This window comes from Symphodus melops, assembly GCF_947650265.1.
Source record: "Symphodus melops genome assembly, chromosome: 7".
Taxonomy (NCBI): Eukaryota; Metazoa; Chordata; class Actinopteri; order Labriformes; family Labridae; genus Symphodus; species Symphodus melops.
This window is the reverse complement of record NC_136697.1, coordinates 23247813-23270045: the sequence shown is the minus strand read 5'-3', so window position 1 is coordinate 23270045 and position 22233 is coordinate 23247813. Positions and strand designations below refer to the sequence as shown.

Genomic DNA, 22233 nt, shown 5'->3' with positions numbered 1-22233 from the left:
ACGGCATGAGCTCATTAAATGACACAAACAGGAAGTACACTGTTGTTTTGTTTATTGCACGAATTGTACATACCTCCAACTGAACTGGTATCATGTCATATTAGTCAGTGAAGGAAACAAAACAGTTCATCAAAAGCCTTTTTTTTAATGTATACAAGATGCCAAAAATAGCCAGTGGGAAACTCTGGATAAAACAGTCCCAAATGTTGGATTAAGATCTAAAAGGAAATACTGATTTTGTTTAATATATCTCGAACAAGAGAGAATCCAAACTTTGAACATTTCAAATGACAGCGGTTCTGCTCTGAACAGAGGGAAGTCATTCATAAAAGAGAAACTGAACAGAAATGGTGCATCAAGTCAACTTTGTTTCCTCCTCTGGGTTTTAAAAGTACTATTTCCTCATATAGAATATAAACCTCTGCATCAATACCAATCTAATGTTTTGACATCTTGTTTTTTTTTTTTTTTTTGGAAGTCAAACAGCTTTTGCTAAAGTTTTTTTTTTTTTTTTACAGTTTTAATATATATTTATGTATTTACATATAAATTCTTCTAAGTAGAGTTCTCATAGAAAATGAGAAAAGCTGGACTTTATCGCTCTCACACAACATACTGTAAGACTGGCAAGCACATTGACCCCCTCTGTTCATGCTGCACAGACACCAGTTTCCTCCATCGTAGAGTGCTGGCAGCAAATGTGCGACCTGGTTCAACATATTCATCAGATAAATGTTACTCAGCAATGGATTGCAGCCGAATCACATCGCAGATTTTTTTTTTTAAACAATTGTAGTCCGTTATAATTCAGTTGTCAATTGGCACACAGGAAGTATTTAATTTCTGACTGAATCCAGGTCCGTTCTGTCTCTTCACATTTCCATCTGTGTTCTTATATCCAATACACTCGCTGAACACCATCTTTATCTGTAGGTCTACGCTGACTGAGATTTGAACTGAAGTTTTCCCCTTTCATTTCAGTGTCAGGGTGGAACGTGAAGGAGGAAGAAGGGCTGGTGGAAGCAAAAAAAAAATACAACAAAAAACCTCCTCTACCTTAGTCAAACAGAGTGCAAAATATCCCCCCCAAAAAATCAAAAACAAACAAAACAAAAGTATGGTAGCTAAACTGAATTGAGTTTTCCAATACAAGACACAGGGCAACGCCTCTCACCCCCAAAGATTACACTCAGTGCACATTTTGTCCGTCTCAAATGAATACATCCCTGATTCAAAGTGCACTCAGAAATGGGGAGGGGGTGATGAAGAGGAAGGAGGAAAGGGCAGCATGAAGGGTGATGCAGCATGTAAGGGTTTAGTAGTCTGAGGAAATGCGACCGAGCTGCACAAGCCGAGGGACAGAACTCCCTGTGAGAGTGGGGCGATGAATTAGTTTCAGAGTACCACGTTACACCCTTCTTCCAAATAAAGTAGGTGCTACTAGGAGAGGGGGAGGGATTGTGTGCTGGTGATGTATAGCTTCCAACAGGGTGCTTGCTGCCGTTCACACACAGTACAACGTTCTGGGTGAGGCAGAGCTAACAGATGATCTATGGACGAGCAGAGGGGCCTCCGATAAAGGCTCGTAGGGGTGTACACGCACAAACACTCGGCACAATTCTGGATTCTGGAGGTGTGTGTGCATTTTATAAGATGCCATTTGCACACTCACAACTTCTGGGAAACCGGGGTGTCAAGCTTAGTTGTCACTCTGTTTCAGCTGTATGTTCATGAAAATGTGTTTGTATGTGTGCAAAAAAGAAAAAAGAGAGAGAAAACAAGTCTGCGGCTCATCAGTGTTTGAGTGTGCCAGTGTGTCAATAGTGCCTGCCTATGTGCATCAATTCAAGGGCAATAAAGTGTAAGTGTGTGTGTGTGTGTGTGTGTGTGTGTGTGTGTGTGTGTGTGTGTGTGTGTGTAAGTGTGTGTGTAAGTGTGTGTGTGTGTGTGTGTGGCTCAGGACGACATGCACTGGACATGGTCTGGACCTCCTTCCTCTTCATCAGAGGATTCAGGAGAGCTCCAAGAATCATCCGTGTCATTTTCAGCACCCCGGGGCTGTCAGGAGAGAGACGAGGAGAAACGACAAAAAGAGTCAGACCATCTGTGAAAAACACAAAAGCAGGAGACGCACTTCAAAGAGAGTCCTAAATGCTGCTGCGTTTGAGCGCTCACCCTCGCTGGCCGTCTGTTCCTCATGTGTCTCATCAGGAACCACAGCAGCTGGGTGTCATACTGGTCGCCGTGGCGCACGCTGTCCTCGTCGCGCTCCCGCTTGTTTTTCTTCATCACCTTGACAAACAGGACAAATGATTTAACGCCTGATGTGCGAGTGTGAAGCCTGAGAGCACGCAAACACGGCAGAGATGTCCCTGAAACAAATCTTTTTTTCTTTTTTTAAAGATCGCTCAACCCAAAGTTCAGAGAATGTAACACAGTGTAACTGCTCTCATGGATTCAAACACTTCTCTGAAAAGAAACCTGGACTGAAAATCTAAATGACATAATTAAAGAATAAATATGAAACTATGGCACCTAGTGTTTGAAATGGGTACTGCAGTCCAAATTCAGAACGTGAAAGAGCAGCGTCTCCCCCTCCAGAGTCCATGTGCACACAGGTTGCCATGTTGTAGACTCTGAATCTTTGGGATTTCACCAGCTCTGCGTTGGTTTTTAAACTGTTTGAGATTTAACCAGTTCTCTTCTCTTCTCAAAGACCGTAATCTAAAGTTAAGAGGAGGACATACTGGCTGCTGCACTTATTTCTTTCTTTGAAACTCTAATTCGCGCACCAAGCGGTCGACCACAGGAGCAGCGACCCGCGTACCTGAAGGAGCAGGGGGGTTAAGTGTCTTGCCCAAGGACACATCGGACATGTTATTCGCAGTAAAGGATCGAACCCTCGACCTTCTGGTTTGAGAGAAGACGACTCTACCCACTGAGCCACAGCCGCCCTTTTATGATTTGAATAAGTAGATATCTTGTTGCTAGCCCATGTAAGTAAATGTGTCTATTTCAACAGAGCTGGAATCTCACCATGGAGGTCAATGGAGAAATAAAAACCAGAAGGTTCACTTTTCATCACAGGAAGTTTGGACAAAAAGGTTAAATATTAATGTTGTTTAATGACAGAGAATGTTGTGTAAAGTATCATTTGATCATGTCACTTCATCCCTATGTTTTTAGAACGACCTTGGTAATAATGTCACCACAAAAGAAAGGCTGAGACTGCAAACAAGTGGAAGGAAGTACCTCTTTCAGACCCTTGAGTCCTGTGGGGCTTTCAGCTGTGGGTGCCCACAGTTTGACGTCGTGGTCCAGCCCACTGGTGGCTATACCTGGAAGGTGTGGATGCGGCTCCAAACAGTTCACCTTAAGTTACCAAGGGTAGACAAGACGTGACTGAGATGATCATGTACAGATAAAGGGAGATTATACAGAGGATTTGTGGGAACAGAAATCCCAGTGTAGTGCTAGGACAAATACTCATACGACTACACTTAATTACTCCAGTACGTAGAAATATTACAATCAAATGTCGTCAAGTGTACTTTGCTTTAACACATTTAGATGTACTTTGATAAAAAGATAAAAAAAAAGGAACTCTATAAAAGTGGCTGAGTGCTTTTACAGCCTTTCCTGGGTTCTCTTTGCAGCCCACATCAATCTATTACACTGTTTTTATGACTCACCACTCCTCCTTTGTCTCCCTCCATAAACTGGACAATGCGTGCAGAGAACTTGTCCCACAGGTAGATGTGTCCACAGTCGCTTCCGCTGACCACAAACTCACTGCACGGCCCATAGAAGTTCACCCCCTTCACTGAGAGAGAGAAAGGGCGACATGACGTGAGCGTTTAATGCTAACCGATAACTTCTCACAGACATTACCTTCTATCCATTCAAATAACACCAAGAGTAATACAATTATTTGTAACCCAATAATGTCATCATGCTTGGATGTGATTCAAGGTGAAAGTAATACCTGTGGCGTTATTGCGGTGTCCCTTGTATCTCCTGCGATAGTCCGCTCCGTCACTGTGGTTGGAGTCAAACAGGTAGATGTCTTCATCGTTGTAGCTGGCAAGGAGCTCTACACACACACACATACACACACACACACACACACGCACAGGGTCAGATGTTTTATCGACTTTTATACCATACAGATATTTGTTTTTATCGTACAGCTTGGAATCAGAGAATCTTTGACATACAGAAATTCTTTGGACTTAGATTTCCTGTTGGTGTTACACTGCTCTGATGTTGCGTTGTGGTTACATCGGGCGTGGTAAGAAACGTACAAGTTCCTGTTTTTTTTAAGACTGGGCGTTAACAAGAATAAATCCTTATCTGTAATATTTCCACTGTATGCTCAACACAGAGTAAGAAATGATGGAAGGACATTTAGGTCATTCCAATAAATTGCACAGGCATTTAAAAGGTGTTAGCTACTTCCTGTTTCGATTTTTACTGGGAAAAGAAGAGAAAGGATTTTGGAGCCCCGACACTTACCTGTGCCATCATGACTGTACACGAGGCAGGTTATGTTGGTTTTGGATTCACTGGATACCAGGTGAGAAGGACAGAACTTTTTGAGCACACCGTTATTATCGTTCTCATTTATCTTCCTCTGGTCGTAGATCCTACGGAGGGGGGAGGAGGATAGAAAAAAAAGTCAGATCTAAGAGGCAGAAAAATAAAAAATAAAAAAATGAATATAACTGTAAGGATTTCCATTTGCACGGTGTTTTCATCAGTAGAGAACGTCGTACCTCACATACTGATCTCTGCCTCCCACAGCAAATTGGTGCGTCTTAGCTGGGTTGACAAAGATGGTGTACAGCCCAACTTTTTTATCACCCTCCTTCACAACCACCAGTTTGCTGCAACAGAAATTTAAAGAAACAAAGAGAAAGGAAGGCTGTTAGTCCGAGTTTACAAAAAAAAGGACAACAGATGGGAAAAAGACTGAGAAATACATTTCTTATGAACACAACACAAAGTGGTCTGTGCTATTTCTCATATCAGGGACTGAAACCAAACATTACGTGCATTGTGTTGTAATTTATGATGGCTTTGCCTTTACAGTAAATGTGAGCTTCCAACTGGTGAACATTCAGAAGAGCGTCACTCACTTAGCAGGACGGTCCAGACGAAGGTCAATACCAAACACCACGGCGTCCTCTCCAGCCGACAAAAAGTAGCAGGGGGAATCTGGCTCGAGAGCCAGCTGGACCGAAAGAGGAGAGAAGAAACACTTAGAGAAGGGATCACATGCATGAACACATCGACTGGAGCTGAAGTGTAAAAAAAAACTACCGGTAAATCTGGTTGCATCATGAGGGAGGTTTTATTTTCCCTCAACAGTTGTATGCTAGTTATAGTTAGACTGAAGGCTAAAAATGTACCAGGACAACATCATGACAGCCTGATGAGTCTGAGTCATTTTAAAGGTTAGAGATGTTAACTAACTACATTGCATCTAAATCTTCTGACCTACAACCTGAATGATGAAAATGGCTTTTGATATTGACAATGGTTTTGTTGAAACCTGTGACTGATCGGTTGCACTTATTGACATTGTTTCCTCTTTCCAGATGCTTTCTTGTGTTGTGCTTTCCCTCGGATGTGCATCAGTGAATTGTAGGATTGTAACTCCTTAGTCTGAGCCCAGGTATATGTGCGTGTGCGTGTGTATATATATATATATATATATTCACAGCTACACCATTCACTCACCTTGTGTGCCGCCCCTTTATGCTGTGCTACACGTTTGGTGTTCTTGCAGCGCTGTGTGGCCGAGAGCTCTGCCACTCTGATCTGACCGTCTCGGGCGCACATGGCCAAGGTGGAGTCTCCGCTGTGAGGCAGGAACTTTGCCTAGATAAGAGAGGTCTTATTGAAGGGTCAAGCCACACTGATGAGCCACAAGCTAAATCACTTCAATCTTCAGTCTACTCTCATGCAAGATCAATATTTATTTTCCATGATTATCTTTCACCATTCAATTTGTAAACATCTCGTCTCTGTTTTAGATTCTTTTCCCTCAGCCGTTCCCTCTACCTGAAAGACGTTGCTCTTGTGGCCGCTCTCAAACTCCAGCTCAGCTTTGCGGATAGCCCAGTCCCAGATCACCACTCGCAAGTCATCGCTGCCCGAAGCCAAGCGCGTGCCCGAGGGGTTGAAGTGCAATGTGTTGACGCAGCCCGTGTGCTTCTCCAGACGGCCCTGAAGCTCCAGCCTCTGCACGAGGCCGCGGGCTCCGCACACGCGCCTCACAAACTGGTGCGAGTCCCTGCCGATCTCTCTGGAGCACAGTGAGGGTACCGCCCGCCATATGGGGCCGCGCAGATCCTGGAGTTCCGCTCCCAGCCATGCTTCCATAGCCTCATCATCGTCGTCGTCATCTTCGTCGTCTTTCTGATCTTCCTCTTCGTCCTCATCGTCATCGTCATCTGAGCTGCTGGAGTGGTTACTGCCTCCGCCGGGCCTGTTCCTCTTCCTAGCTGCCCTTTTCCCGCCATCTTTGTCCTTTGCTCTCTCTCGTCTGCCTCCCTCGCTCTCTCTATCGCCATCCTCAGTCAGGGAGTAAAGGCCGCTGCCATCCATGCTGTCAGTGTCGTCCTCCACCTCCCCCTCTCTGTTCTCCCCTGCCTCTCCTTCCTCATCTGGACTGGGCTTGTCTCCAGATGCTTCTCCTGTTTCTTTGGGAGCTACAGAAATAGGGATGTAAGGTGTCTCACTGGGAGGTTCAACCAAAGTTTTATCAACTGCAGCACACCATTAAAAATAGAATAGCATTTATGACACACTTAAGCTGTGTTTGCAAAATGAGATGAAAGTGGTTACCATCCTGAGCAGACGACTGTGTTTGTCCCTCTCTACTTCCAGAGGCGTTTTCCTCCTTGTGTTGATCTTCTGCAGGTTCTTTTTCTTCTGAGCCTCCTGGTAAACAACAAACACAACTTCTGATCAACTCTCTGCCACACTTGTTGTCACACTCATTTTATCTGGCACTGATCCTTTACCGTTCAGCGCAGTGGATTTTCCGTCAGCCTCGGCCATTTCTGTCTCCTTTGTCCTGCGTCGACCCGAGGGAGAACCTTCATGTGTCAGATAATAAGAAACAAACACTACTTAGGCTGTTTATTAACCAGATTAAGGAGGGCTTGAATTGAAGGAAACTTGCAACATGCACAACTAAACAAACATGTGCTTGCACTTGCTGAAGTGTGCTCGGGGGCACAAGTTTACCCGTTAGCTCTTTAGCTTCAATTTACAAACAGGACAGATTAATTTCGAGACAAAATGAAAAGAATTTGCTGGTTCAAATGCCTTATCTTGCTTTTACATGTTTACATTATGTTATCCTCTGCAGTGCTCCCGACAACTTGTCATTGTTACTGCTAACTAGCACATGTCAGGTTAGCTAACAAATATTGTGAGTAATGTTGAACAATCAAACAGCTGGTTGTCAAAAAAAAATAAAAAACAAAAAGGCCAACAACCAGCTAGCACTGCTTGTGGTGGCTAACTAGCATGGCTAGCGTTACCTCTACTCGAAGGCCCGACGAGGCGTACTTCTTAGTTTTAGTCCTAATCTTTATAGCAGATTTATTCTGTCCACTCCGCTGCCTAGCAACAGAGCTAAGTGCCTCGACTATGAACTCTTTCACGGTTAACACACGACATGAGGAGCGCGTGCATAAAGCTTTCTGTCAGCAGACGGACTTTAAAGTAAGCTAGCTGCGTTCACACAAGCTGGACTGCTCTGTTTATGTTTTGACGGCTCAGCTTCTTCTTCTTCTGTTTTTTTTTTTTTGGTCTGTCTGTTTCCGGTGTCGTGCTCGCTGCGTTTTTAACCTACTTCACAAAGGACAGACGCCAGACACACAAAAAAATTATAATAATTTGTGAACAGACAAAAACATTATAGCCTACATAGGAAATAACACAAAAACATCAAATTATGTTTTTTTAATAATTATATCTACTCTGAAATTTAAAATTCTAAATCTGTAGGCCTGTTGGTTCCTTTTTTTGTTTTTGCAAAGTGTCTTCAGATAACATTTGTTATAATTTGCTTCTAAACAAATAGAGATTCGTTTAATGATTGGTTTATTTTTTTAAATGTCCCAAGTTGACCAACAGTGCCTCCTATCTCGTTGCCGGTCTTGTCCTGTACATGTCTAAGCTGTGTTTTCTGAAAAGAGAAAGTCATGATGGTTTCTTCTAACAGTGTCTCATTAAATGAAATCTTTGCACCTGAAAATGTCAGTGCAGCCTACAGAAACTCACTTCATCACACCTACTAGATGGCAGTGGTTACAAGCGTTTAAAATTGCATGGACAGTGTAGAAATGATCAATCTTGTTGCAATTGGTGTTATTTGCTTTTGTAGGTCACGTAAAGGAATTAGTATTGATTTCAGTCTGTTTCATATTACCAGTCAAAAACTCATCACAGGAGATTTTATACATTCTTTTATTTCTTCTTTTAGTAATTGTCAATATTGGAATAATCAATAAAGTAATAAAAGAAATGTAATATGGGTGTAGGGATATATGTTTTTTTATACAAACTTTTACTTAGGCCTATTCCTACTCCTTTTCAAATACTTATATCCAGTCTTTTTTTTGGGTTTATCTAATTTTAACTTTATTTTGAAATAAACAATTAATCAAAGTTTGCACAGAGGCCTTTTCAGCTTTTTCAAGACAGACCTGCATGATCAAGTAACAAACGGTTTTATCCTGCATTGACAGATTCAACACAGTTTATTGTCAAGGAAATGATCAAGACTTGACTCACACTCACACAATAAGACTCCTTAGACTCAGATGGCTTACGTTGAAGAAAGTTTATAGACATGATTCAACATCACATTTGTGATTCAGTGTCATGCTCAAAGATAACTTACAAAGGCTCTGCATATATTTAAAAATATATTCTCATCAACAAGGTCGTGCCACGTTGACCCACCTAGAATAATCTATGACGTCTAGGAGCCTGGAGTAAACAACAAGTTCTCCCAAACATCCTGCAGATATCAGAAAGCTGTCCTTGGTCTCTAGACAAAGCTTACCTGTATCTGGTCTGACAGACATCAGCAACAGTGAATTAACATTACACATTCACTAAGTAATTAAAGAAATTCTATAACAATTATCACCCATTCAAGGTGTTATGTTTCACAATCACCACTTACATAGGAAACAGTTGTGTGGAAATGTTTACATCAACTGACTGGTATGATCAAAGATATTCTCACAATTTTGCAAAGGGAATGTTTTCCATATATCTTCTTCAACTACACCCACATTTTGTCAAAAAATTCACATTTTAAATAAATAACCACTTAAGAAATATAATGATATTCATTTATAGGGGCTACATGGTGCTGCATGGTCAGTGTTGTTGCCTCACAGCAAGGAGGTTTCTGGTTGAATTCCCCGTCGGTCAGGGCCTCTCTGTGTTTGTCTGCAAGTCTGTATACCTCAGCTTTAACTCACAGTGCATGCTAGTTAGGTTAATTGGTGACTTTAAATTGCCCATAGGTGTGAATATGAGTGTGGCTGATAAAAAGATGAATTAGTTAACTGAAAAAGGAATCAACTGTAATAATTAGAATAATGAAAATCAGGAGCTCGGAACAGCTGATTGGTGGCTTCAATTTCTGGGATCATCATTTTGAAGATATATTCACTTGATTTATTGTGACTACAAAAGGAAACATTAATAATAAGATCATTTATTTAATTTATTTCAGTGGACATTTATCAGCAGTTTTCTTCAAAGTTTTTTTTAAACATTCATTGGGCAGGGATTAAAAAACATGAAATTATATACTGTATAATGAAAATTAGGAGTTATTTGTAGTGGTCATTATCAATATTTATTCATTACATTAATGTGGTGTGTTTTATTGTATCATAGATTATATTTAACTTCTTAACTCTTCTTTTAATGGCTAAGCCTTTACGTACATTTACTCCTTCCTCTATTCATTTTGCTCTTATTCTTTTTATACTTTCTTAAAAAGTCTCACTCTTCTGACCTTTGCTGCATAATTTTTTTTTTTACCAACTTTCCTTTATTTCACCCCTTTTCTGTGTCCATTTATTTTATTCCCTGTGATGTCGTCTTCTTCTTCTTCTAAAAATGTTATAGACTTATCTGATTTTTAAAACTGCCTGTGGTTTATTGTCTTATTGTATTATTTCTGGTGTTTGCATTTATGTGTACATATAGCTCCCTCTGTAGAAATGTCTCTGTTTGGCCTTACAGTTGATGTTTATTGTTTTGTGTCGGAGTTCTTGCCATTGCATTGTAACATCTGTTTTTAAAGGTGTTATAAATAAAGTTATTATTATTTATTAATATAAACAAGAGAGTGTTTTTTTCCAGTTTTCTCTCTTTCGCTGAGGTTTCTGAACCGTAAGGAAACATCTGGCTCCATGACTCAGGGGGAAACAAGATGGGATCCCTCGGTTTCCTTCCTGTGTTTATGTCATGGGTTTAATGACAGAGATGTACAGTGAATCCCAAAGCAGGATAATTCATTCTCTACCTCAGTTTGAACCCAGATCAGAGCTTTCTGTTTGACTGTTTTTTTTAGTCATTTAAGCATCAGTGTCAGCCCTGTCAATTTCACAACCAGTTAAAAACTCTGCAGGAGCTTTAAAGTCACCTGTCAGCAGTTCTTAATCCACACAAGGAATGTCAGCTGAGAGAGGAGAGGATTACTCTTTAGGCCTCATGTAAGCGATTTGATGAGCGAGAAATTTTAACTAAGCAAAAGACTAATTGGACAAACAGGCCTTTATCTTTCTTATCATTTCATTTATTGTTTTGGATAAATATGACAATTGTCCTTCCATTTAGTTTGAATGATCTCAGATTCATTTATAATGTAACTAATCTGAAGTGGCAGCTCCTTGGCTTAAAAAAAATGAACATCCTTAGGCCTATTGGATTTTGCCTTAACGTTGAAAAATGATTTCAAAAGAAGTTCTAAATCAGGCTTTACTCTACATATTACTACAGAAACACCTTTCACCAACAGGGATTTTGCAGCGCTTTTTTTTTTCTTTCCCCAAGAGAAGTGGAAACTCCTTTCAGGTATGAAGACATGAGGATAGGCTATATATAACAAAGAGATTTCGTTCAAGTTATACGACCACCTCCGTTAAAACACAACAGAGAAAGGAAGGGGAAGTTCGCTCATGCAGAGAGGGGGGTTTCACGCAGCGTGTCCCAGCTGTTCAGCCTTCAGTCTCAAGCTGCAGCGGCTCTGCTGGAGTCTGGAGAGGCGAGCTGTCCGCGCTCAACTCAACTGTCATGCCGTGCGTAGACTAAACATCGGAGGCAAATCTTGCACATTTTAGAAGCACTGGAACTGCTTCCACTCGAGACGATGGAGTACTGGAGGCAGTGTGCGATGTGGCTGATCAGCTGCAACGTGCTGCCAGCGAACCACCGAGTGACTGCGGAAACTGCGCAGGTGTTCGACCTGGCGCAAACCCTGCGGGACGGGGTGCTGCTTTGCCAACTGCTCAACAACTTAAAACCTCAAACCATCAACCTGAAAGAAATCAACCTCCGGCCTCAGATGTCACAGGTATTGACCGATTCTGCTTTCTGGGCAACTTCTGGCTTAAATGTGTGCATAGGAAATAGTAGCCTACTGTCTGAGAAGTTAGAGGCTCTCCAAATCTGTATGGACATGATTGCAAAAAGAAGCATGCTATCAAAGTAAACAGTGCAAAATTTCAACAAAAGGTGAGGCCATTTAATGAACCCCAATTAACCCAATCAAAGGACATTCTAGTCAAATTAGATAAAATAAGATATCTTTATTGTCATTGTACAAGTACAACGAAATGTTGTTAGAGCAAACCAGTGCAGCAGAAGCCATGTCAAGTATCAAAAGATAAAATCAAAGAAAATGTACAAATATACAAACACTATCACCCAAATTTACAAATAACCAAGACTACACTTAGTCTTATAGTGGACGACCACACAACCTTGTCTCTTATATGCTTAAAGACAGACTTTGTATGTATAAAGTTGAACTTCTGCTCTACATTTGCAGCTGTTCTCCCTGTTTGACTAGAGATCATTCTAATGCAGGTAATGAACTTGAATTTCCCTTGGGATCAATAAAGTATCTATCCATCCATCTATCTATCTATGTGATTACCTGCAAGCAATCGTCTACTACCTATAGTGATCTTATTATAGAGTTCTAAAGAAAGTGAAAGCAGAGGTCAAACAAGTCTGTAAATTGTCAGAGATTTGCAGCACAGGACAAGCTTTTGACCATTCTTTATGCATCATGCATGATATTGCATTCAAGTCCAAATTTGAGGAAGGAGAGCAATCCTCCTCTTTTTTCAGTCTGCCTTTGGTCTGCTAGTGACAGACTCGGATGATCATCAAATGTGGACTCATCTGTAGGAGTTCACTTCTTCTAAACATGTTAATGTATACTCATTCATTTACTTCATACTGTTCTATATCTCTATTTAAAAGTTAATATATCTAAACAATTTAAAAGTCTTTCTGATTAGCTGAGGGAGTGCTTATGGTCCCTCAGCCTTTGAAATTCAAAGGAATGGTCCAAAGCTTGACCTCTCTTAACCAATAATTCCCCTCTGCCACTGGAGAGGCCTGATAAAAATCCTGTCTTTGATCCACCCATCAGTCAGGGAACTTATGAGTGCAGCAGCTCGTGGATAGATGAGAGTGTGAAGTCCTATATCGCCTGTGAAGTTACCAATAAGACTTTCTGACACTCCAAATCAAACGCTAGAAGCCATAGATCTCTGTTTTAAACAGGACTCCTGCAAAGAAGAGCATCTAATTGGTGTTCATATGTATCATAAAGAACAATACATCATCTTTATGATGTAGAAAATCACATTTCACAAACTGAGATTTACATGTTGTTTAAATTCCGGATTTGACAGACTATCTTTATTAATTTATAACCATTTGTATTGTGTACTTAGGGTATAGCTATTTCATTGAATTGAATATATGAAGAGTTTTAATCCAGTTATGAAACAGACTGAAAGAGGTGCTGCTTTGTTCACAGGGGGCGCGAAACATTCTTCATAATGAACAATCTGTCTCAAAGAGTAAACATAAATAGTTCAATCAGAAATGATTAGAACTACTTCATGGTGGTTTTATTGGAAAGAAAAGTCTCTGCTGCTGAATGTCCTTTAAAGTTTGTATTTTCTGGGTAGAGCAGCAGTGTAACGGATGCATCTTAGCACAAAGCACAAAGCCCTCATCAGCGTACGTGTATCGCTGCTGCTCTACCCAGATAATACTTTAAAGGATATTGAGTGTGTTGACTTTTCTTTGTAGTCGTTTTGGGGCTGTGCACCTGAAGTTTTATTACTGTTTGCGTGTTGTCCTTTTTTTTTTTTCTGGCTAATTTTGAACTTTTACATTGAAGACCACAGCATTTCTTGGAATCAAAATTGACTATAGACTATAAATCAATGGTATGTATTAGACTTCTAAGAAGGCCGGATAAAGATCGAATCACCTGCAGTATAGTATGCCTGCAAGAAATGCTGAGATAATCGTGCACAGTATTTAGTTATTATGACATTTTAAGAGTTTCAAGACTCTTAATGTACTAGATCCTTTTTCATTACGTCATTTAAAATGATACAATTTGGCTTATTTTATTAAATGGATGGTTTCAAAAAGAGAGAAATGTACTGTCTAGATTGCCCGACATTACCAATGTTTCCTTGCAAATTTCTTTTTTGAAATGTAATACCTGTTCTATTGGTTGCTCATGGCTTCTATTTTTGTTGCCGTGGTTTTGAAATAGGTTTGGATATCTTTTGGTTAATATTAACACATTGAGGTTTAAAATTCTAGTATTGTTGCAACCCGATGACATATTACAGACTGAGGATGATTATTTTTGTTTACATCAAAAGATTTCAGCTGTGTTTATTTGTGCATATGGAAAAGTCAGTTTCCAACCAGGCATCTGTCTTACTTACTGAAGTGATGTGCATGCTCCCTGTCACTGGTCCACCCATCTTTCATGCAAGCAGTAAAAAGCAAGCTGAAGGCACAGTGTGCTGAACAATAGATAGCAGTCCCCTGCAGCTGTAGGCCATCAGAGTATGGAAGAGAGAGACGTGTGTGTCAGTGGACTCCAGATTTTAAATGGGCCTCTCATTGTGTCCTGCTGACCTAAGATCTGAGGAAATGGAAGCGAGTGCATGAAGGTAATGGAGTGGAGGACATCAGAGGCGGGCACTGGGAGGAAATGCACAATGATGATAGTTTTTATAGGCCCCTCTGCAAACGCAAAATATGGATTTTGATTTTAAAATTCTATTGTAAGGTTCAGAAAAATATATACTCAATAAAATAGCATTATCCCTGTGTAAGGGAAGTAAGTGTGCACCACGGGTAAAGACTGTAGTCGGGAATAAGAGTGTGGTGGGGGCGTTAAGTCGTCATGTTCATGCACTTCCTTCACAGACAAACGGGGCCCCAGGGGCCGACTGAGTGATTACAGGCGTCTCCATGATGAGCTGACGTGATAAAAAACAACCTATCTGTTCTCAAGAATCTCTCCACAGCTCTGTTTTTACTGCAAATGATCACATACACAGTACACAGTTGAGTCATCACGTGCACTAGCTTGTTTTCATAATGTACGTTTTTGTTTATTGAGCACTAATTATGTAGGTGGATTTTTAGTGTAAGTGGCCCAAACCCTCCACCTGAATCCCATAACCATTAGGACATTATCTTTATTATAAAATGTTCTGGTTAAAGATCTACCACTGGAATTTGATCCCAAAAGGAAGAGATACCAAAAGAAGACTCAGTTTTTCGTTTGGCTTGGTGCGTTTGTAGTTTTCCTTCACATTAAAAAATACAACTTAAAGCTCTGTGTGCCTTCCTATATAGTGTTGATTCGTATTTAAGAAGGGAAAACATAATGAATGGGATTTACCAGTAAATCTTTAAATGCAACTTTCAATATGTGCTCATTTAGATGATAGGCAAAAACAAAGACAAAAATCGGTCTAATTTTTATTTTATGTATTCTGGGGTGCCCTGCAGAATGAAATATAGAACAACCACAAATATAAAACAGTTTAAAATAATAACAGAAACATTTATTAAACACACACTGATTGTTGCAAACCCTTGCCCTGAAAAAGGTCAGATTTCCTAGTTCAGAATGAAGCTCTTTAAAAACACTATATGAAACCAGAGAAGGCAACTTGGCCGTCAGGTGATGCAATCTTTTACCATTCAGTCCCGTTTTCTACAATGTAAACCCACACCTGTTTGTCTCTGTGACACCAAAGCATTAACAGGATATTTACATCATTCAACCACAATTTCAGCGATAAAGTTGCTTTTGCTCAATGATCGACAGACCTGCCGCCAACACCTCAGCTGATCTTTTGTGAAACAGAGCTTCCAAAAACAAAAAAACCCAGCTTTTTTCCTGACACTGTTTCTGTAAAGAAATGTCAGTTCAGCATTGTTATACTTGGATTTCTCAATGATATGCATTGAGTAGTAGTGGATCAGATTAGTTAAACACATCCCGTAATCGAGCATCTTGTTTAGGAGACAGTAATTGGTTGTTGGTTAAACCCCCCCCCAAAAAAAAAAAAAAAAAAAAAAAACAACAACCCATCAGATTGGCAGTAACAGCAAAGATATCAATGTTTCTCCACTGAACAGACCTTTTTATGGACTTTTTTATTCTGATCTATTATTGTAGAAAATGAAAAAGAACACATAGCTGTAAGGAGACAAAGCATACAGAATTCACAATCATCATTTTCTTTCTCTCCTTGTAGTTCCTGTGCTTAAAGAACATCCGCACCTTCCTGACGTCGTGTTGTGACGTGTTCGGGATGAAGAAAAGCGACTTATTTGAAGCCTTTGATCTTTTTGACGTTCGTGACTTTGGAAAGGTAAACACCCACGTTCATCACTTTCTTTTCCTTTGTCACAAGCAATGAAACAATCCTTTGTTTCTGCAATGATATTTTTCTCTATGGTCACACATCCTTTCCCCCCCCGTCTCTGCTCTTTTCTTCTTCTTCTTTATCTCCCTTATTCTCTACATGCAATGATGTGTTAAGGATCTGGCACCTTTCTAGTTCAATCAATCGACCAATCAATCAGTCTAGTATGCCAAACAGCAACAAGTCTTGCTTTTTCAATTCTCTTTTTAAACCAAGAAAAGTGCATCATGCCTAAACAAAACCAATACTCTTTGTTTAACTTCATGGAGTAGACCAAACCAAAAAGGTTTGCAGGTTTAATATTCTTACGTGAGCAAGTATCAGCAAGTATATGTAAGTAATCTTCCTTTCGAAAATGTCATACTAATGTTGTGTGAAATCCGCATTCAGATTGTGTTACGCTCTCTGTACTGTATGCATTCAGATAAGGTAAAAATCACAACCTAAAAACAAGAAATTATTAACATATATGAACTGTCTTCACTTCATCACTAAATTTCACCTGCATTGGAAAAGAAAAAACTGCGTGTCCAACATCCACATATTTACAGCTTGAATATACTTCTGAAGAAAACGTAGTTTTACAAAGATAGATAGATAGATAGATACTTTATTGATCCCGAGGGAAATTCAGGCAAAGAAGACCCACGAGATGTAGAACTGGTCAGAGGTGGAATATTCTCTTCTCTTGCATGATGTGTGTGTGTGTGTGTGTGTGTGTGCGCGCACGCGTGCATGTGCATTCAATATTTGTCTACCCATCGCCTGTCATTGCACTTTCCTGCTGCACTTTCAAAGGAATCAGTCGTGTGCTTTTTATTGTGTTATTGCGGGTGCTGGTTTAGTGTGTGTGCACAGTGTTACCAGGTCAGTGGGTTTGTAGTGCGCTCCTCCATTTCAACTCCACACTACTTGCTCGCAGCAAAGGAGCCTGATTTAACTCTGAAGAGAAGATGAAAGCACTCTGACTATACTCACTCTCACATTTCCTTAGTTCAAGATGTTCTCTGCGTAGCTTTACTTCAAAACATTCATGAATTGTGAGAGCGTCTCTGGCTTTCACCGAGGGAAATCCTGTATTATTTGCTTCAATGTTACACTTTCAGAGCCTTTTCAAACACAGAGAATTCATTCAATATACACATCATTTAAAAAGAGGGTTTTAATATTCTTTTATTAGTCAGTAGACTAATGTGGACAGCTTTTTAACTAGTTTCTGCATGTGATTAGATTATCTGTAAAAAAAAAAAAAAAAAAAGGCAAAGTGTTGTTGTTTTGGGGTGGCTGCAGCTCAGTAGGCAGAGTCTGTTATATCTCAAACAGAAGGTTTGTGGGTTCAATCCCGAGCTTACCTCCTGCAGCCACATGTCCAAAGTGTCCTTGGCCATGACATTTAATTGCTCCCGCTGCTTTGGCAAATGCATGTGTATGAATGGGATTAGTTACTTCTGATGGTCACTTTGCACAGTCACTCTTCCATCAGTGTGTCCTGTGACCTGTGGTGTAAAGGCGCTAAACAAAGTCCTTTTACCATTTACCAAATATAAATGACCGAGTATTTATTTAAGATAATTTAAACTGTTTTATGTCGTTCAAGTTCTCCAGATTCATGAGATAAAGGAATAAAAAGTTTAATGCTCCTGAAGAAATTGGCAAAAGTCCTTTAATCAGGCTAATTTACCACACCTCTCTGGAGAGGCAGTGATTATTTGTTCTCAACAAATGTTAGAGGTGCGTGCAGTTTCCCCACACAGGCTCTCTTTTCTTTCACTTCAGAGCGTTGTGTTCTAAAGAAGCTTCCAGTTAATCTGGCTGGCGATAATCCCATAGGGGAGGTGCTGCCTGCAAATATGTGCACTACATCCAGGCCGGGCTGCATAATCTCAGTCATGTTCAAGGGTTGTCCATCAAACAAACAAGCTTCCGGAGGGGGCAAGATTGCGCTGCATCATTAGTTACAAATATGGGTGTGTGCAGGTTCAGCCACTGGGCTGCTCCCAGGAAGGGTCACAAAGTCCAACAAGAAATATTCAATCTCTTCCTTATTTTCCAGAAAAAAACATCCAAAAGAGAACATCTCAAATCTTAGCCAGTTTAATCCACTAGGGTTGAGTTGTGCCAACCCTGCCCGTTGACTGAGTATTAGTCCACTGAATATCAAATGGGAGCTCTCTAACCTACATTCTTCCGCTAAGATACTACAGGCTTCACCCTGGGGAGCTGAGCTTGTTAAAGGCCAAGGGCCAGAGAAATGACAGTAGGAGGAAATTGGTTGTGTTCTATCAGCATGAATTTATGCCCACTCGCCTGTAAACAAATGTTAGCACACTCAATTTGAGTGAACGGAGCAGTGGATCTAATGCTAAAGGCACGGCTAGTTTGATATTTTCCTTGGGGACAAAGATGTTTTTTTTCTGAAGGGTAGAAAATAAAGCTGCAGCCAGAAGTTGATTAGTTTAGCATAGCATAACAACTGGAAGCCTGGCCAAACAGCTACAGCCTATCTCTGTTGAAAAGTTGCAAATCCTACCTGTCCTCGAACCTCGAAACCCCCACACACACACACTTGTATCTAGGAACATGGGATCCCCAATGAAGACCTACAAAGAAAAAAATGTGGTACATTGCTATTAAAAATTTTGTTTTCATTGATAGAATCCTCTCAGAATACACACTTGCTCTTGTCAAAGGCCTTTGTATAATTTTCCCAGTAATGTTTAAAATGATTTAAAAAGTAATCTCGACAACGTTAGAGTAAACAGCATTACACTCCCCAGACATCTCATGCACTCTCTCATGGACCCCATGGTTTTGAACAAAACCTTAATAATTATTCAGTTATATTTGATTGCTTGACCTTTTGTTTCTGCCGGATGCTAGCTATAAAATGAGAGAGAGAGAGAAAGTCACACGCATCTTAAAACCCACGTCTTCTGACTCTGACAGATAAAAAAAAAAAAAAAAAAAGACACTGTTCTTTGACCTCTTTGAGAGTTAGGTATATAAAATGTTCTGTTACACATATTTGTGTGTTTGCTATCATCTCTAAGTTGCTCTTGGGGACATTTTGGAAAGAGGCCAGACTCACCACAGTGGTTGGATTTCGTCTCAGGTTGTGGCTTTACTTCTGCAGTCACATGTGGCTAAATCTTAGGGTATGAAGCAGAGTACTACTAGGTGTGAGAAAAACACTTCAGTCACTTTTACACCTCTGTCTTAAATATTAAGTGTTTAGCCTGTTAATTAAGTCTTCTTAAAAATAGCTGATTATTTCTGCACATCATTGACTTTCTTTAGTATTTTATCAGTTATGTAATGTCATACGTGCAGAAGATTGATATTTACACTCGAGGGACGAAGTTCTTACTTTGTGATGCAGTTACTGAATTGCTTGGGATATTCTCTTGTGTCCAAAACAAAGTTCTCCTAAGGGAGACAATAAAATCAACTTACTTATAGTGTTTTGAGTTGTTTCAGCGGTAAGTATACCCCACTGTTTAAAACATTGTGAAATTATCACACTTGGCAACCAATTTATTGCTTTTCTACAAGAAAAAGACATCGGGGCAGCTGTAGATAACTGAAACAGATTTAGAGACCCGTCAGCTCTACTAACACAACTCTTTTCAGTCACACGAACAACTGGTTTGATCAGACAAAGCCACAGCACGCATTCACACAGGAAGAGGAGATACACTGCAGATAGACAAGCAGTTACATCTAACCCCATCTACTTTCTTTTTAACCATGCATGCACATCCAAATCATTATATTAAAGCATTTTAAGCTTTCTTATCTCTCTACTAGCTTCTTGAGAGTCAATGGAGAATAATATAAACAGAAAAAGTCAATAAAATTGTTCAATCTCATAATCTGTGCATTTAAAAACATTAAATCATTCAATTTGATAAATAGAAATACACATAGGATGATCTTCTTCAGCATACATTTTTTCCCTACCATTTTTGAGGTCATTGAGCTGATGTCATGTCATCCTTTAACCCTTCATGTTTATCCTTTATCACCCACTGACTACACTGTGTGACCCAAACCAACCAGCAGAAGTTAATAAAAACATCCTCTGGTTCATCTGTCTGCTCAGTAATGATGTCGTATCAGACTGGATCAAAATAGTGCTCATTCGAAGGATTACCGTAAATTCCGTACTATTGAGCGCACCTGGATATAAGCCGCACCGGCTAAAAATAAGTAAATAAATGTATTTGTACATATATAAGCCGCACTTGATTATAAGCCGCAGGTGTCCACGCTATAACAAGAGCTATTTACACAGACGTAGGCTACCGGTAACATCCGCAAATACTGTAGCGTCCGTACGGACGTTAAAGGACGACGAGAGCGTTCAAATAATAACTTTTAATAACCCGATCACTGTCGGCCGTGACCACGCCGTTTACAGCAGAGAGCAACACATAACTTGCCGTAACAATCCAACTCTCTCCCCCAGCGTTCTCTCATACAGCCACTCAACACGTTCTCGCTGGTGCATTCACTGACTCTCCACATAATCGGAATTATGAACACATTATCAACTACTGACTTTACAACATGAACCGTTACAATACGAAGCCTAGCCGACGGTGTCTGTAACACGGCTGATGAAAAAGATGACTATATATATATATATATATTCACAAGAAAAAGTCCATCCATTCACTGCCTCAGAATGACTTCATTACTCACTTCCTCAGTCTCTGTTGTCGCTGTCAGTGTCATCTTAACGTGCAGCAGCTCTGTTAGCTTCTTTGACAGCCAGGTCGATCGCCTTTAACTTGAAAGCTGCATCATATGTATTTCTCCGTGTGTTTTCCATCATGAGGGTGCGTGCATGAAGCGCAAAATGACTGATATTAAGATCCGACGTGACGAAGTCAAATGTTTTTGCGGCAGAAGCTCATTGTCCCCCATAAAAAATCCATGCATTAGCCGCACCGGAGTAGAAGCCGCAGTGCTCGAAGTGTGAGAAAAAAGTAGCGGCTTATAGTCCAAAATTTACGGTACTATAGCACAGTTTTTCGATGCTGGAATTCAAATCAGTCCAGCTTTTCAGTGTTATTTGTGGTTACAGACACATAAATACACAACTAATGTCGGATTATCACACAAATCTTGCTTAAATCTAACGGTAAACAACCATGCATGAGCTCTAAGTAGTTTATTTTCCCATCAGAATTAAAATGTGTTTAATAACAAAATACATATGAATTAATACATAAATATGACTGGTAAAAACATGACTTTAGTTATTAAAAAGGTGGGATATTTTCAGTTTGGTAGTGTATCCTCCAAGAGAAGCAGACAGAAGAGACTTAAAATATTGCTTTTTTTTTCAAAACAGAGCAGACTTTCCTTACTTTCTTTTTCTGTTTCTTTGTCTGTGACACAAACAGGTTGATGAAAAGGTGTGAGAGTCTGTGGTGACATGACCATTTCCTGCGACCAGTGTTTGTCTTTTTCTGTCGCTGTGTCTTAGTCACTCTGTCGCAACTTTCCAGTCTTTCTTAAGAAAATAAGTGAATAAACTTAACTTTAATAATTAAACTCACTTTAATAAAACAATGAGTAACTACTTCTTGGTAGTGGTTCTGATATCTATAAAAAGCTTTTAATTTGTAAATGAATAGGCTTTGTAAAATTTGCTCTAAACTGAGTTGATAGCAAACAAGCTAACGTAAGAAAGGGTTTCTTACTTTTTCTCCTTAAAACTTTTTCTCCTAAAAACTGAATGAAATCATGACGACACATTGCCCTTTCATTGATTGCTTTATAATTCACTGAGAGTGAACAACACCAATGTGTTTTGCACTGATTTTTGCTTGACAACAGTTTTCACCCTTGTTTAAAGCTAACAGCTGTCTGCAGTCACAGCAACACTCAAATCTTAGCTGATTACAATTATTATAAACCACATTAACTATAGAAATCCAGATAAACACTTTATTTCAAAGTATAAAGGCATAAGATAAGGCCTGTGTTGCTTGTTTTAAGTGACCTTGAAAGACATGTCTATACCTAAATCAGTTAATTCATCTCTTCAGCTAGCTTGATGCTGAATAATTGCCAAGGTGTCACAACTGCTTACTATATAGTTGTTTGCTGTGTTATTTTGTGACGTTGACGAAGGGCTTCAAAACTTGGTTACTTAATAAAAGCTAAGTTGTCGCTT

The 22233-nt window shown here is 39.8% G+C and overlaps 2 protein-coding genes across 4 annotated transcripts in view; one reads left to right on the top strand and one right to left on the bottom strand.

Moving 5' to 3' along the window:
- Window positions 1-35: 35 nt before the first annotated feature.
- dcaf8 (DDB1 and CUL4 associated factor 8) lies at window positions 36-7824 on the bottom strand. 2 transcript variants are annotated; one of them, XM_079347962.1, is made up of 13 exons: window positions 7557-7824; window positions 7032-7106; window positions 6853-6948; window positions 6067-6716; window positions 5743-5883; window positions 5139-5233; window positions 4776-4886; window positions 4516-4646; window positions 3986-4093; window positions 3693-3823; window positions 3253-3372; window positions 2176-2292; window positions 36-2058 (listed from the first exon to the last, which is right to left on the bottom strand). In XM_079347962.1, the coding sequence occupies exons 2-13, from the start codon at window positions 7066-7068 to the stop codon at window positions 1957-1959; spliced, it is 1839 nt and encodes a 612-aa protein (XP_079204088.1). In that variant the 5' UTR covers window positions 7069-7106; window positions 7557-7824; the 3' UTR covers window positions 36-1956. The 2 variants fall into 2 exon arrangements, with proteins under 2 accessions (XP_079204088.1, XP_079204089.1); XM_079347963.1 differs by lacking the exons at window positions 36-2058; window positions 2176-2292 and adding an exon at window positions 3149-3174 and having other exon boundaries at window positions 3210-3372.
- Window positions 7825-11205: 3381 nt separating this feature from the next.
- Window positions 11206-22233, top strand: part of vav3b (vav 3 guanine nucleotide exchange factor b) — a 52377-nt gene continuing 41349 nt past the window's right edge. Inside the window, exons 1-2 of one of the 2 annotated variants that reach the window (XM_079348097.1) lie at window positions 11206-11623; window positions 15876-15992. In XM_079348097.1, coding sequence (XP_079204223.1) covers window positions 11420-11623; window positions 15876-15992 — 321 coding nt within the window. In that variant the 5' untranslated portion in view covers window positions 11206-11419. The remainder of the gene's footprint in view (window positions 11624-15875; window positions 15993-22233) is intronic. The other variant, XM_079348098.1, reaches the window with a different exon arrangement.

Coding starts and splice junctions, on each gene's coding strand:
- dcaf8 (XM_079347962.1), bottom strand. CDS start 7,068: ATGGCCGAGGCTGACGGAAAATCCACTGCGCTGAACG. Junction 5,234..5,742: donor ATAAAGGGGCGGCACACAAG/GTGAGTGAATGG, acceptor CTTTCGGTCCAG/CTGGCTCTCGAGCCAGATTC. Junction 3,824..3,985: donor ACACCGCAATAACGCCACAG/GTATTACTTTCA, acceptor TCTCTCTCTCAG/TGAAGGGGGTGAACTTCTAT.